The sequence below is a fragment of the Cryptotermes secundus genome, unplaced genomic scaffold (genome assembly GCF_002891405.2).
Source record: "Cryptotermes secundus unplaced genomic scaffold, Csec_1.0 scaffold131, whole genome shotgun sequence".
NCBI classification, from domain to species: domain Eukaryota; kingdom Metazoa; phylum Arthropoda; class Insecta; order Blattodea; family Kalotermitidae; genus Cryptotermes; species Cryptotermes secundus.
Genome location: NW_019742552.1, coordinates 144,027 through 160,063, shown reverse-complemented (window position 1 = coordinate 160,063; position 16,037 = coordinate 144,027). Strand labels below are relative to the sequence as shown.

General features: G+C 42.5%; 1 protein-coding gene across 1 annotated transcript in view; it reads left to right on the top strand.

Moving 5' to 3' along the window:
* LOC111873269 (homeobox protein Nkx-2.4) overlaps window positions 1-16,037 on the top strand; it is a 137,537-nt gene that overhangs the window by 37,415 nt on the left and 84,085 nt on the right. The window contains exon 2 of the mRNA XM_023867831.2: window positions 2,939-3,096. Within this exon, the coding sequence (XP_023723599.1) occupies window positions 2,939-3,096 (158 nt within the window). The remainder of the gene's footprint in view (window positions 1-2,938; window positions 3,097-16,037) is intronic.

Genomic DNA, 16,037 nt, shown 5'->3' with positions numbered 1-16,037 from the left:
GGAGCAACGAGCAGGCTGACCTCTGAAGACGAGTTCAAAGTACAGGAACTAATGTCGTGTGCCACAGTGTCCAACAGGCGTGTAAGAGAACTATATTCATGCGAGATGCAATTCAGAATTCAGATTCGTTCCCTCCGCTGAATGCACGCCAGCACGTACTGAATGTATACGTAACAGATGGAAATAAATATTTGCTATTTTAGCCTGTCTATTGAATGAGCAACTCTCATGGTTTGTGGGATCCGCATTTTCATTAGAGCAATAGAAAGGGAACCCAAACCTCTGCCAAATAATTGTGTTCCCATTCATATACGATGCAGTCTTTTTCCATATCTCTACATCTCAGTATTCCAAACGGTATCATTCCACGAGATTTCCTTATCAAAATTGTTTGTTAGATACAATTCTTCAAGGACATATCTGGTGAGGTGCTAGTATTTAAAAGTACTGGCAAAAATTGTGGAATCACAGAAGCCCCGCGGTCCAACGAGCGTATGTTTTTATATCGCTCAAAACCTGTGATAATTGGTTCGAATTCCCACAGGGGCCAGTGTATATAACTGTGTTTGTGCAGGCAGTGATCGTGCAACTGGCAGAAACCCGTCCGTGGAGTCCTATCTTTAAACAAGGTTCCGAAACCCGGAAAACGGGAGGCCTTGTGTCGCATTTGTTTGCCGTGCCATGCAAGAAATATTCATTGACACATTCCATAATGTTCTCGATTCAACATTCAATTGTAATTAATGTATCCTGGGTCAAATTGCTCAAAAACAACGTTTCCCGAACTGTTATGCTGAATCCTTCTGATTTAAAAAAATGGACGGATTGTCTCCCCCCGAAAAGAAGATTTTAAATAATGCACTACAGAGGACGAAAACAGATTCTTTCAGGCGAGCTGGGAATTACTGGCAGAAACGTTTTGTTGTTCTCAAAGCAAATTCGTTCACCAGTCAGAATAATAACCAGAACGCTCCAATCCCGATAGAGGATATTCTGACGGCAGATGTTTCACGGTTTATCTCCGATTCTACAGGAAAATTCTGGGATAACACCTTAAACTACAATATTACAGCTTTCTACTACATTTTTCAATTCATCATTTACCATATCTTGCAATAGGAGATATAGATTGTAAATCATTGAAGGAGCGCCGTTATATAATATAAGTCAAGAAACAATCAATCATCTAGAGCAATGATAGAGCGTTAGGTCGTGCATCCATTATTATAATATGAGGGAGAGTCAGTAAATAAGCCACAAATGGAAGTAAAACAACTGTAATGGACGTGTTTTGGGATTCTTAGGGAATACTGTTAGCCCATTTTCAGAAGTGTGGTGAAAATGTGAATTCTACACCGTACTGTGAAGTTCTGTTGAGGCTGAGGGTTGCAATTCACAGACAACGACCAGACCAACTGACAAGAGGGGTACTGCTTCATCATGACAATACCAGACGGCATAGCTACAGCCCGAACAACCGATGGGAGTATTCAAGAACTACTTAACTTCCTGACATCCACCTTACAACACGGACTTGGCCCCTAGGGACTTCCATCTGTTTGGGCCGCTAAATACCACCTTTAGCGGAGTTGGTTGGGGCACTATGCTACAAGCCGGAAGATCACAGGTTCAAGTCTCGATGAGGTCATTGGATTTTTTTCAGTTGACCTAATCCTTCCGGCCGCACTATGGTCCTTGGTGTCGACTCAGCCTCTAACAGAAATAAGCACTAGGAATTAATTACATAATTTTCCTGTGGAGTAAAGCGCGTCCTGCGCGTAAGGCTGACAACCTTACCGCCATCTTTGAGCTGACTATCTAGATAATGTGGCACCTCAACGTCTCAGAACCCCATGACCCTTCATGGCCTGTTACAGGGATAGCTTTACTTTTTACTTACATTTACCTCACAGGAAACAAGCTGAGTCCACACAGAGACCAATCGATTAAAGCTTTGGGGAAGGGAGGGAAATTCCTTGCTTCTTCTCAGAATCTGCCAAAACGGATGACGGCAGTCCGTGGACAAAAGGAGAGATTTTACTGTTCAGCTGGTATTACGTAGCTTGTGGTAACTATTAAGCTTTAAAGGGTTAAGAATAATCATGAAACAGCGCGTGCGGAAGTTGTAAGCTCTAGCCTGGAGTACATTCCTCCATTCCTGGTTAATTCCATGTACAAATTTCCGTCAAAGTAGACTGCATAGGCCTGACAAATTTCCCGATGTATGAAATCGCCTGCTTGCTACCATTCAGTTCAGAACGCGTTATCTTCTCGTCTGCTGTCTAAAAACATAACAATTAAAATATATACATAATTATAATTTTGCCTGTTGTTCTGTATGTATCTGAAACCTGGACTCTGACTTTAAGGGAGGAACACAGACTGAGGGTGTTTGAGAATAGGGTGCTGAGGAGAATATTTGGACGGAAGAGAGATGAAGTGACAGGAGGTTGGAGAAAACTCTTCTCCAAGTAAAATTAGACTTATTAAGTTAAGGAAAATGAGATGGGCAGGGCATGTAGCACGAATGGGGGAGAGGAGGAATGCATACAGGATATTGGTGGGAAAGCCGGAAGGAAGCAGACCGCTGGAAAGACCAAGATGTAGGTGGCGAATAATATTAAAATGGATCTTAGAGAGTTAGGATGTGATGGTATAAATTGGATTGATCTGGATTAGGAATGGGACCAGTGGAAGGCTCTTATGATCATGGCATTTAACCTTCGGGTTCCATAAAATCCTGGGGAGTTCTTGAGTAGTTGCACAATTGGCTGCTTCTCAAGTAAGGCTCAACCGCATGAGTGAGTGAGTGATGAAATCGTCTCAAACTGAACTTCGGTTCATGAAACCTTTCCGCTCTTAGCTCCATGAACTCGTGTAATAACCGGCTCGCCTTGAGTGTCTCGGTTTATACGAACTTCTATTTTCCTGTTCGCAGTTTCCCGCCTCATGGGCTCCTCCGCAACGGCCGGCATGAACATGAACATGGGCAACATGTCTGGCTTGTCCACGTGCAGCGTGACCGGAGACGCGAAGCCCATGCAGTTCCCACTCGCGCAGCGCAGAAAGCGACGCGTCCTCTTCACGCAAGCTCAGGTAAGTGTCGCCGCGACGAAGTGGAAGTGGAGATACAACTCCACACATTCTTTCACTTGGCTCTAAGTGGTGATAAATGGTCAGCTTCACACTTAGGCCGCTTTAAATACGGAAGCGACCCCTCATATTCATTACAAATTGACAGTAATGTGGTCAGAGTAAAATGTAAAGTCCCCGTCCTTAATTAAGCACTCTGCCATGAAGATATATAGGGAAGTGGAGGTACAGCTCCAGCATTCTTGACGTTGGCACTAGATGGAGTTGAGTGGTCAGCATCATACCCCTGTCGCTTTATCCCCAGGGAGAGAGCCCCAGTACCCATTGGACAGAAGGCTGGGTGGGACCAGAGCCTGTCAGGACGCTGTGAAGAAGGAAAAAATCTTGGACTGCTGGAAATCGAACCCGGATCGTCCGGCCCATAGTCCATCGCTTCACCTACTGAGATATCCCGACTCCTTATTAACGTTGAAACCAAATCTTTAAAGAGTTACACGCTCTTCATGTGCATGGCATAAAGGACATGACTTGTCAGGGTTAAGGCGTAGGTTTTAGATGAAAAAGGTCTTGTTTTCAGTACCAGCGGGATCTAGCGCTCACTTTCCCGCAAGCTCTCGTCTTCTCCCATAAAATTCAAGCTTGTAAGCTGTGAATGCCACCCTTACAGTGACTGGGATCCGACCTTAAGCTGTAGTTTCCCTCTATCACCCTTACTGTCATCCTATCGTCGATGGAAGACTGATAATCAAGATAAGCTTGCCTGCTTTCACCTTTACCAGGTGCATGGATGGATGGACGCATGGATGGATGCATGAATGGATGGATGAATGCATGGATGCATGGATGGATGGACAAAGAATATACAATGAGGCATAAGCAACCATGAAAACAACATGAATCTTGTGCCTTTGGGAAACCTCTGATGAAATCTGATTTGGGTGCTAAAAGTTTATTTTTAAGTTACAGAGGTGAACTAATGTCAACTGATGCGGGATGTTCATGAGTCTGTCAGGACATCAACATTTTGAAAGTACAAAGGATTCTATAAATATTCGACTGTAGAGACTGAGGAACACCAAGCTAAAGTTCATTTAGGATAGCCGCAACCGAAGCGACATTCAGACCGATCGTCTCCTGAAGACAAACATCACCAATTTGCTGGTTAGAAAATTCAGCTTCACTTAATTAACACGTAGTTCTAAACGTTTTAAACCACTCCTGTTTCAACTGCGGGGTAAAAACAAAAAATATTATGTTAATAAAGGTTTTAAAATGATCTGGCTGCGTAGGTACGGATCGCAAGCTCATGTGCATGAAACAGCAGTACATCAAGTCTGAATACAAACAACGTTTTACGTGTTTGTGTGCCTTTAACTCGTATGTGTAGCCAGTGCGCTTAGGCACAGTGTTTTAGTAAAACAAACAGACGTAAGCGTCTGTGAAATTTACACTTGCAAACATAACCGCACATTATTACCAACATCATCATCATCATCATCATCATCATCATCATCATGAAACACAGATCTTAATTACTCGTGCTGCCTCCGGTGTCTCTGTCTCTCTCAGTAGGGCTTCACAAATTCTGGCAGCGTAACTCCAGAGGCTAACTGCTCTCAACCCTTGGAGCTCTAAGACCCTCACTGAATGTCATCTCAATCCAATTTGCTACGAGAGGAGTTTTCCTTTTCTAGAATACGTTTCAGAGCAAACGAAAACCAAGTACATGTTCACATCTCGTCTATGCACGACAGATTCACAATCAAAAGAGAGCTAATAGATCCTTTGAAAATGTGGCAAAGTTCAAATATCTGGAAAGTGTCCCAACAATTCACAATTTCATTCATGAATACATTAAGAGCAGATTAAATTCTGGGAGTTCTACCTTTCAGTTCAAAATCTTTTGTCCCCCCATCTTCTATCTGAAAACATAAAGAATAAAAGACAATGTTAGCCTATAATATTGTCTATTGTTTTGTATGGATGTGAAACATGGCCCCTCAAAATAAGGAAAGAACACAGATAGAGAATGTTTGAACTCAGACTGCTTCGGAGGATATTTGGACCTGGTAGACAGGAAGTGACAGCAGGCTGGACAAAATCGCATACTGAGGGGCTTCATAATTTGTAATCCTCGTCCATAATTTATTAGAGTGACCAAATGAAGGAGGAGATTGGTGGGACATGTAGTATGCAAAGAATGGAAGGGCGGTTAGTACATTTTAATAGGAAAACATGACAGAAAGGAATAACTATGAAGACCTAAACGTAGGTGGAATAATATTAAATTGAAGTTAAAGAACGATTTCTCGTAAGGGGGGTAAATGGCGGCCGGAGCGTAATGCTGACAACCCTACCGCCAACTGTCAGCCGATTGTCTAAAAACCGTGGGAGCCTCGGCCTTTCATACCTCCCGGTGGGCCTCCACGGTCCGTTACAGGGACAGCCTTACCTTACCTTTTTCATGCTAAAAAATATTATGTGTAAGTGTGGAATGGATTGATCTGGCTCAGGACAGGGGCCAGTGACGAGCTCTTATGAACACGGCAATTAACCTAGGAGTTCCACAAAATTCTGGGGATTTCTTAACTAGCTGATCAACAATCGGTTTCTTAAAGAGTTCTACTACAAAGAGTTGGCGAGCTTGTTACTTAGGAGCGAACTCGCAATTTACAAATACGGAGACAAAAATTCTGCGCCCCCCCCCCACACACACACCAGACTCGGGCTGTAGTGCCAGTTGTCACAAAGGAACTTGTCGGCGTTTCAGGACAGTGCACTTATATGGGCTAATTTATTTCGAAGGAATTTTACTAACACAAGTTGGGGCGGACTTTCCTTATACTCTGCCAGAAGCAATAGCGTGCTGATGGGTCTGGACGCCTGGACTCCAAGTCGCATCACCCATTCGAACCACAAGAAAAACTGAATAGTTTTACCAGAATTAAATTAAAACTTCACGGTTTTTTGAGGAACGGATATTTAAAAATCACATAGCTCAGTCATATAGCGATGGGCTACGGACTTAAGGCCTAGGTTCAATTCCGGGGAATGCAAGAGTTTTCCCTTCCCTACTGTGTCCAGACCGGCTCTGGGATCTACCCAGCCTCTTATCCAGTAGGTACCGGGAACTTCTTGCTCGGGAGTAAAGCGGCAGGGGCGTGAAGCTGACCACTTGCCTCCATGTAGTGCCGAAGGTAAGAATGGTGCAGGTATCCTTCTACTGCGCCGTACGCCTTCATGCCATATTGCTTAACAGATTAGGCACAGGGACAACTTAACCTTTATGCTTTATGCAAGTCTATATTGGAAGCACAGATTGTTGCTATGTAATCTTTTTTGAACATGATATTTGATAATAAACTGCCGCCTCAAAATATGAGATTGAACTCAGGTACTTGCTACCATTCAGTCCAGAACCTTTAGTCTCGTTTGCTGTCCAAAAACGTAAAAATTAAAATATACAAAACTATAATTTTGCCTGTGATTCTGTATGAGTGTGAAACTTGGTCCCTGACATTAAGGGATGATCATAGACTGAGGTTGTTAGAGAACAGGGTGTTGAGGAGAATATTTGGACCGAAGAGGGATGAAGTGATAGGAGGTTTGAGAAAACTGCATAATGAGGGGTTTCATAATATGTACTCTTCGCCAGATAAAATTAGAACGATCAAGTCAAGGAGGATGAGTTGGGCAGGGCATGTAGCACAAATCGGGAAGAAAAGGTTGCATAGAGGATATTGATGGGAAATAGACCACTGGGAAGATCAAGGCGTAGGTGGGTGGATAATATTAAAATGTATCTTAGAGAGACAGAATGGGATGATCTGGATTGGATTGATCTGGCTCAGGATAGGGACCAGGGGAGGTCTCTTGTGAACACGGCAATGAACCTTCGGGTTCCATAAAATGCTGGGAAATTCTTGAGTAGATGTAGATTTGGCTTCTCCTGAAGAAGGGCTCAACTCCGTAAGTAAGTAAATTGAAGCCTGATAAAGTGACCGGATTTACTTTTATGATTTCTTCTCAGCATATCAGCAATGTCTACATATATGGAGCATGTTAAATTAATGTGTCGGTACTGGGTAAAGGATTAAGCCCGAAAAAGTCTAATTTTAACCACATGGAATTACAAGCTAATGAATACTCGTAGAAAGAACCCGAATTACGAATAGAGAGATTTAATATTTCTTTTGTTGGATTTACAGCCCCCTTGGGCCCTAGTCTATGATTTTTCACTATCATGATCATTTTACAGACGATAGGACTCCTTGGACGAATTATCAGCTCGCCACAAGGCCTCTACCTAAACACAGGACAACACAAGCATAATAAACACATACACATACCAAACATCCATGCCTTGTTTGGGATCCGAACCCACGATCCTGGTTTCCAAAGGAGCGAAGACAGTGCATGCCTTAGACCGCTCGGCTACGGTGACCGTCAGACATTTCAAATACGTAACATTTATATACATGTACTGTCAAGTAAACTTAACTAAAATGTCAAAAGGCTTTGAACTGAGGAGCGAAAACAACAACTTGGTTAACCCAGCTTTTGATGCAGATTCTGAAGTTAAAAGGATCGTCAGGAGTAAAAACAAATTCAGCGAATACTTACTGGCCAGGTATTATACATATACACGTTGTATGTTCCAATAATGCAGTTCTCGGTACCAGATATGTGAAAACTGATCACCAGACACTCATATTGTAGGCCTACTGTGCATACACAAGGACGACGAATTAGTCGCAGACGTTGTTGTTGTTGTTGTTGTTGTTGTTATTGGAGAGGGTGGGTTTCCCCATGCACATAGACCAGATATTGGTCCATTGTACGTCCCCCTGTGATATTCTACAAGTCTCTATACCCTACCGGTACTGGTGCGTGCCATCAGTCCCGACTCAGCCAGCGAGTTCGGCCTCTACTGGCTCAGCCGTATCTCGACGCTTCCTCCATCTACCATAGGCGTTAGAGACTACTGTTGGGCGGGAAATGTCATGAATTTTGCTCAGAGGTCCTCTTGGGACATGAGGTTCTTTTACGTGCCGTAAAGCTACGACACGGGACCCACGGCTTAAAGTCCCTCCCGGAGGACTTTTTCCCTGAATTTTTCCGCCCTTAAAAATTCCACGACCTCCGCCGGGTTTGAACCCGCGTACCTTGAGTCACGAGGTGGGAACGTTACCCCTAGACTACGGAGGCCGCTCGCAGACGTTAGTACATCTGTATCGTAACAAGGAGATCACAGGTTCGATACTCAGCCTGCAGACTGGATATCGTAACTGGATATTTATGTGGGTTCTCTTTGCCCAGTCTTGCAAGCAATGACAGACCTCAAGAAGGCTTCTACAGCTTCCTCAAATCTTAAGACATTACTGTAAAAATAGTCAGTGTACGCTTAAGAGGCGCGTTAGGCCGAAGGAGTAAGAAAGAAAATATTTACGACTAAGATGGGCTCTTCCCTCAGAATAAATAACCATTAAATCCACATGCAACTATATATTGTTAGGTGTTGATAAATTGCGGAGAAGTCAAAACTGTTTGGGCTTACCTATCTGTCTATGGCCCTACAGTCTTTTTTACATGACCGCGTTTTCAGTTTCTTAATCCTATACCCAATCAGTATGACTCCCTGGGCGGGGGATCAGCCCACCTCAAGGCCGCTACGTACACACAGAATAACACAAACAAAATAAACGCACACAAACATCCATGCCTTGAGTATGATTCGAAAGGATGATCACAGCTTTCGAGCAGGAGAAGACAATTCATGGCCTCGACTGCCAATGTGATCACTACTATGTGGCCCTGCTCTATGAAAAAACAATCAGTACTGAGGCTCAATATTTATTGTTATTATACATCCTAAAATAAAAATTAAAGGCACATAAATTGTTTAATGTATACTTCAAAATCTTATTGTAAACAGAGAACTACATCAAAGAATAAAATAAATAAAAACGGAGTATAAATACAATATAAATTCCCTCCCCCTTTGGCTTCAACTGTACTAATTGTCGAACACGAAATTTCTGGATAAAGTGAATTGGACATAAGATGTGTGTTTCACTCTTTTCTACGACTTCTGTGCGCAATTTGTTCCTCTCCGGTAAATATTAACTTGATACATGAAGAAACGCATATAACTCGTCATGCAACGTCATCTTTAAACATATCAGAGCCAAATTAAAATTCAAATGACTACATAATTTTTCGCCAAATTTTTCAATACCAAATTTCACGAAAATTCGTTCAATGGCTTTGGAGTTGTTTCTCAGAGGGAGCGATCTTAAGTAGGCAATCCGTAGGTTTCGGAAAGCCTGTAAAATCGTTACGTCGGGGTCTAATTTCAGAAGACAGGTATCAATAAAAAAAACAAGAGGCAATTCTATTTAAGTCCATCGGCGAAAAAAATTACAAATCAAAAGTCGCAGCCATGTGATTCACATTCCTGGTTTCGATCCCTGGCCGGTTATTCGAAATAAACTCTTTATGTTTTCCTTAGTTCATGTAGTCAAAAATACTATCTGATACTACATTAAAATAAGCAACTGCCGCTCCTTCTAGATTTTTTCCAGTTCATCATTTATAATCGTACCGTCATTCGACTCCATTTAACTTTAGAATTCATTAGGCATCATTAAGTAAACCAAGAAATACGGTGGGTCAAATTCATTTACCAATTGAACACCCAAGTTGAGTGACTCATGTTGCTGCTTCGCATTCGCCGATTTTTCTTTCCCCCCCGGCACTACAGCCCCAGTGGGCCTAGGCCTACTTCCGTAAACTTCTCCGTTCACTTCGGTTTTTCTAGTCCTTACACATTCGGTAGAACTCCTTGGGCGGGTGATCAGCTCGTCGCAAGGCCTCTACCTGTACACAAACACAGAAAAACGCACACACACAAACTAAACATCGATGCCTTGAGTGGGATTCGAACCCACCATCACGGTTTCCGAGCGAGCGAAGACGGTGCATGCCTTAGACCGCTCGGCCAACGTGACCGGCATTCGCCGAATTACAAGTCAGAAATTTCGGTTCCTGAGCAGGTCATTTTGCAGTTATTCATGGTTATTTGAGTCCACCTATGCAGTGGGTAATTAGCCCCCACGTTACCCACTCACATAACCTGTCAGTTAACAAAGAACTGTTGACAACACCAAGCTTACTTAGTTTTCTAAAAGTCTGTAATGAATATGTTTTATTGAACTGATATAGAGAGGAAACCCCAAAAATGTATACATACCTTTCCGCCTCTATTTTCTTTGACTGTCTTGCCTTCCGATAAGGTGACTCTGGTATTCATGTGACTAGCACCACCTTTCGAGAATACCAAAGTACACACCGTACGTTATATTTCGGTTCATTTTTGAAAATATCTGTAGATGATCCGTGTTAAAGTGTGTATGCATTTTTTGGGCGCCTCTGTATATGTTGCATATTTTCCATTACTTCAAATTTGGTAAAAGACTAAAAAAAACACGATTCGGAAGCTAGCTCTGCTTCCATTTTCAGGTAAAATTACTAAACCTTTGTTATTGAGCCATTAGATCAATGTAATTTCTATTCTCAGACTTGATAGATAATAGGTTTCATAATATTACCTGATAACGGAAGCAGATACAGCATCCAAAACACTATATTATTAATCAGCAACGAGATGAAGGAAATGTCCAACATGTGCGTCAGTTTAATTACTAGCTGTTGTTCCGTGACAACGGCAAGAGAGCCTCAATTCTAATCTCCAAGCAAGCAAGCTTTGAGTAAACGGAATCCTGGATACCAACAGAACAATAATTGCGGCTCTGTTAAGCTGCAGTTTGTGAATCCCTAGAGCATAGTAGCGGTACTGCTAGTTGTGTATGCTGCTACCGTACGGCGGGTAGGCTGGCACTCGAACAAGTAAACTCATCCATAAGTGTAAACACGGCACCAAGCAGTAGTGACTTTCTGGTCATGTAAATATACAAAGCACGCACCGTACTTAGTGGAAGTCAAACACCAGTCTTATGCTACTATATAGGCTTATAATAGCGACTATGCTGGAAGTATGCTGCTTAACAACAGATGGGATTAAATGCATTCGACGCAGAACAATATAGGCCTCCTGGAATTCCCACACTTGACGAAGTATACCAGTTACCTTTTCTGCACCGTCACTCAAAGATCCGGTATCCCAAGCTATAATTAAGGTTTTAACTCGGTTTTCCTCTGTCACCAAACAGAGTTACTGTAAGTCCACATCGTTAGAAGTTCTTTTGTTTACTTCTGTGGACAGTTGTGGATCATGCAGTGTTCATTTCTTCTGTAGTTGAAAGGTGCGTCTTGGGGAATCGAAGCTCTCACATTTCTTTATCTTTAAACCACAGGGAAAGACGTGTATGCTGTTCAGAGAAATATTAATACTAGCGAAAACAATGATTTTATATTTTGTTTTAGGCCTATAAAAAGAAAAGAAGATAAAGTTGTAAGCTAAGGTAAAGTTTTCCCTTAGCTTAACTAATTAAGCACTACGAAATGAAGGCGTATGGAAGAGTGGATGTATAGACTCACATTTTCTTAACTTCGTAACTGGTTGGAGGTGAGTGGTCAGCTTCAAGCCCCGGCCGCTTCACCCCCGGGGATAGAGCCCCCGGTACCCATTGAATAGGTGGTGGGGTGGACCCCAGAACCGGTCTGGACAATGTGGAGAAGAGAAAATTCTTGACCCTACCGGGACTTTAACTCCGATCCAGCCCGTAGCCAGTCTCTAAAGATAAGATAAAATTATACTTGTGTTTAATTAATTAAACATCATGCATGAAGGAGTGTGGGGGGAATGCAGGTACAGCTCCACTGTTCCTGAATTCGGCATGAAGATGAGTGGTCAGTTTCCGCTCCGGCCACTTTATCCCTGGTGAAGGATCCCGGGGTACCCACTGGATAGGAAACTGGGTGGGCCCCAGGGCAGGTCCGGACGTTGTGAAGAAAAAAAAATACCTCTTGCCCCTGTAGGAATTCGAAACCAGACCGTTCCAGTCCTTAACTCGTTGCTATACAGACTGGGCCATTCCTAGACCCATATAAAATTATATGAGATATTTGTTAAATTAGTGCTAAAATATATTGCAGAAACATTTACAATGGATGACGAAGAAATGACATACATGATGCTGTGAAGATGTCAAACGAACACTACAGACCTACTTAAGAACAAAACTGTAAGGAAAGCAGCAAGCTCAGGCAGTCGCTGGGACCTCTCACACTCATGCACAGAGAATCCTCTCTGGGGGAAGATGACCACTCATCAGCATAAAGGAATCGGGTAGAAATCCATAAAAATTATCAAAATGCCTCCATGTGGAGGAACTTAAGGAGAACGCATGCAATGACATCGTCATGATTAACTAGTGGAATGAAAATACTGCCATGATTATATCTAGGATTAGTTGCAGGCATTTCCTTCACGCCAGATGTAGGTCTATGATACTGTCACGTGTATTAGTGACTATGGACGGGGTTTGGATTGGTGAACAGATCTAACGAATATTTACAGGTCGTAATTACAAATAACTAACAGTATTGCTGATTTTCACTCTCCAAATCTCTTCACACTAAGTCCTCTAAGTCTGCTTCCACTAGTTGTAGCTGGGCAACAGGTCTCAACAAAAGCTATTCCTCTGCAAAGTTTTCACCAGGTCCATGATATGTATGCAGTGTCCGTCTTGTAGTGCATTCAATTTCACCTGTTATTTCACGACATGTTTCGGCAACATAGTGCCATCATCATCGTGTCTCGTGATGTGTGTTCCCTTCTTGGCTGCGGGTGTTTCCTTGTAACGAATCTTAGCTGGTTAACACTCAAGTACTGAACTCTGAGCTCTCCTACGAGTGACTGAATAAACTCACGAATTCTCTTTTATAATTCAGGATGAACGGATCACTGCCTCCAACATTTCGTTCCCTATTCCGGGTCTATCTGTTGCCGTGGGAACGGGTGTTAATTTTGTGGCGAGTCATTGTCTATCAATGGACTATTCCGCGTCTATCCGTTGTCATGTCACAATATAAACTTCCGTTATTCCGTCAAGTTTCCTTCATATCGAATATTGGAGGTCTAAGGGAACAACTGGGCGCCAAAATTTGAGTGAGCACAGCTTAAATGCGACATCCTTAAAATAAGAGGGATTTTCAGAGACGAATCCTGCTCTGTACACCTCATGAAGAAGCAGCGAATGGAAAAAAAAAATACAGAATGAAGAACTTCACAATTTGTTTTCACGGAATTGATATTGTCATTAGAAATAAGCGACGGACGAGATTGTCGGATCACGCGAGGGAACAATAATTTAATTTACAGCTATTATTAAAAACCTCAATGAAAGAGATTTGCTAGATGTAGCTGTAGATGGAAGATAATGTAAAGACTGATCTTGCCGATATAGGATCCTGTCGCTTGATAACTTACGAAAGAGGGAATTTGGATTAGTAATCGGATTTCTTGGACACTTTATTACAAAACTCGTGACTACACTTTACAAATCACTATCAGACACCGACTAATATTCTCAGTCACTCTCTTTACTGTGCTGTTTGGTAGCGGCTTCCAACGGCGGATATTTCCCTTCCTCTGGGATCTCGAACTGTCCCCGGCCTCGGCTGCTACAACACTCAACAGATTGTCTGCATCCAGACTCTCTCGACCCCTCTCTGGACTCTCGCTTCGGCCGACCATCGTTATGTATAGCCTCGGCAAGGACAGCATAGAAAACACCGCTTCCAACAGTTGCACCATTCTTGCCTGTTTAGGACGCTGTTGCCTAGCAACGGCCACTCTTGAAGAAGCGTTCCCTAGCAATGTCTCTTCTGGCTTCACAGTTATTTGCTTTCAGCAAATATGCCACAACAACAAAAGAACGGGATTGAACTGAATCAGAACAGGGGCTAATGGCGGAGTTTTGTGGTGAATTTTGAGTTTTATAACCAGGAATATCTTTCGCCAGTTGAATAATTGTTATCGTTAATTTCTGAACGTTTGGTACGAATGGGGATCGCAATTCGCTTTTGATTTAGATATGATCCATCGTCTAGGTATAGAGAGATTCGCATTCTTGCTCAATTCACTTCAAATTCCCTCAGTCATTTGTTTCTCCGCCTGTCCGTAGGCATGAGTCAGTTCGAGAAGATATACCGATCCTGATTATATTTGATATTGGAGAATTTAAATAAAAAGTTGTCCATCTATTACAGTTTTCATTCAGCTGGAACAGTTTCAACCACCGCTTTACACGAAGCCTTGCGTTGGTTCTCGCTGTTTCGAACTTATCTCTCTAAACTGTTATCCTTACTCATGGAGCTGAGCCCTTCTGGAGGAGCCGACAATTCTGCAGCTACTCAAGGATTTCCCAGCATTTTATGGAACCCGAAGGTTCATTACCGTGTTCACAAGAGTCTTCCACTATTCCCTATCCTGAGCTCTAAACTGTTATGGGAACAAAAACTGTTGTGAAGGAAAGAAGTTCGCTATGTGCAACAGAGTTTTCCGCAATTTTACAATTTTCGAGCTAATAAAACAAGAATGAGCAGATGAATGAGTAGGGGGTGGAGTCCAACTGGGCCCAATCAGCACGGCGGTCGCTAATTGGCCTATTGTAGCCTGTCCCGGGTGATTATGATGATGGAGAATTTGGTGGAATGAAGATTGGCAGGGGAAACCGAAGTACTCCTAGAAAATCTGCCCCAGCGCCACTTTATCCACCACAAACTCCACTTGACCAGACGCGAGATCGAACTGGGCCGCCGCGGTGGGAATCCAGCGACTAACCGCTTGAGTTATGGCGCGGCCTATGAGTAGGTTACCTAGAATTCTTACGCTGTGCGTTCATTTCCGAAACTGTAGAGGCCCTGTTCATGAATCATCAGTGGTTTTCCGAACACACGCAGTAGGTGATACGCCTTCAGCTGTATGTGCCTGCTACGAAAGAAGCAGAGAGAGACAATTAAGATGCTTTTGCTTGAAATCGTCAGTTTTATGCTGTTCATATGAGATCACACATAAATATAATTCTCTAATTGAGAACACACTTAAGTAAGAAAGTGAACACTCTAGAATTGTTAACTCTGTGCATACAGACCTACTTTCTGAATTGTTAAGTTAGCTACTGTGGATCGTTTGGGAAAATGGGTCTGTTTCTGTCTTCAGATCAAAGGGGGATCTAATTCGAGGGATCTGTTAAAAAGAGCCACTTTCAATCTTCGGACCAGAGTGTTCAAGAGAGGCAAAATGATACTCGACAATGATTTAGTTCAGCATCATTAAACACTGAGACCACTCAGAGGCAGGCAGTATGTAAGGCGCTTTTACTTTAGAACTACATAACCTCCATATAACTAACTAATTCATTTGTTCTGAGGCAGAATGAGGCTAGCCACGGAAGCAGTTCAAGAATACTTGTTTACTGAAACTTAATGTGCAATTACAGTGAAATCGGTTGCTCTAGAGATAGCTCCTAGTTATGACAATAGTAGCACTCCTGTCAACGGATATTCAGATCTGATTATACGTACTTCCGGCATAAGCAAACTCTTCCCTACGCTACACTTCAAATTATAGACCCTTCTTGATAACATCAATCAGTTTCCTTCCTTTATTCAATATTTGTCAGAACTACATAACAGTTTTTCTTTTAACCCATAAACTGGAGTGTTATGCATTCTTTCCTGAAAGTGCATAAAAGAACGCATAATGGAGACGTTGTGTCTGTCCTACTGTCCCCATGTCTCATCTCCAAACCTATTTGACGGATTTAATTTAAATTTAATATTGGGGTCTGAGACTTCGAGGTTCCCACATTTTCTAGACAATCGGCTCACAGATGGCAGCGAGGTTGTCAGTTTTATTGGCCGGCCGCCTTTTACCTCCAGGAAGATTCCTGGTATTTATTGTTGTTAGAGTCTGA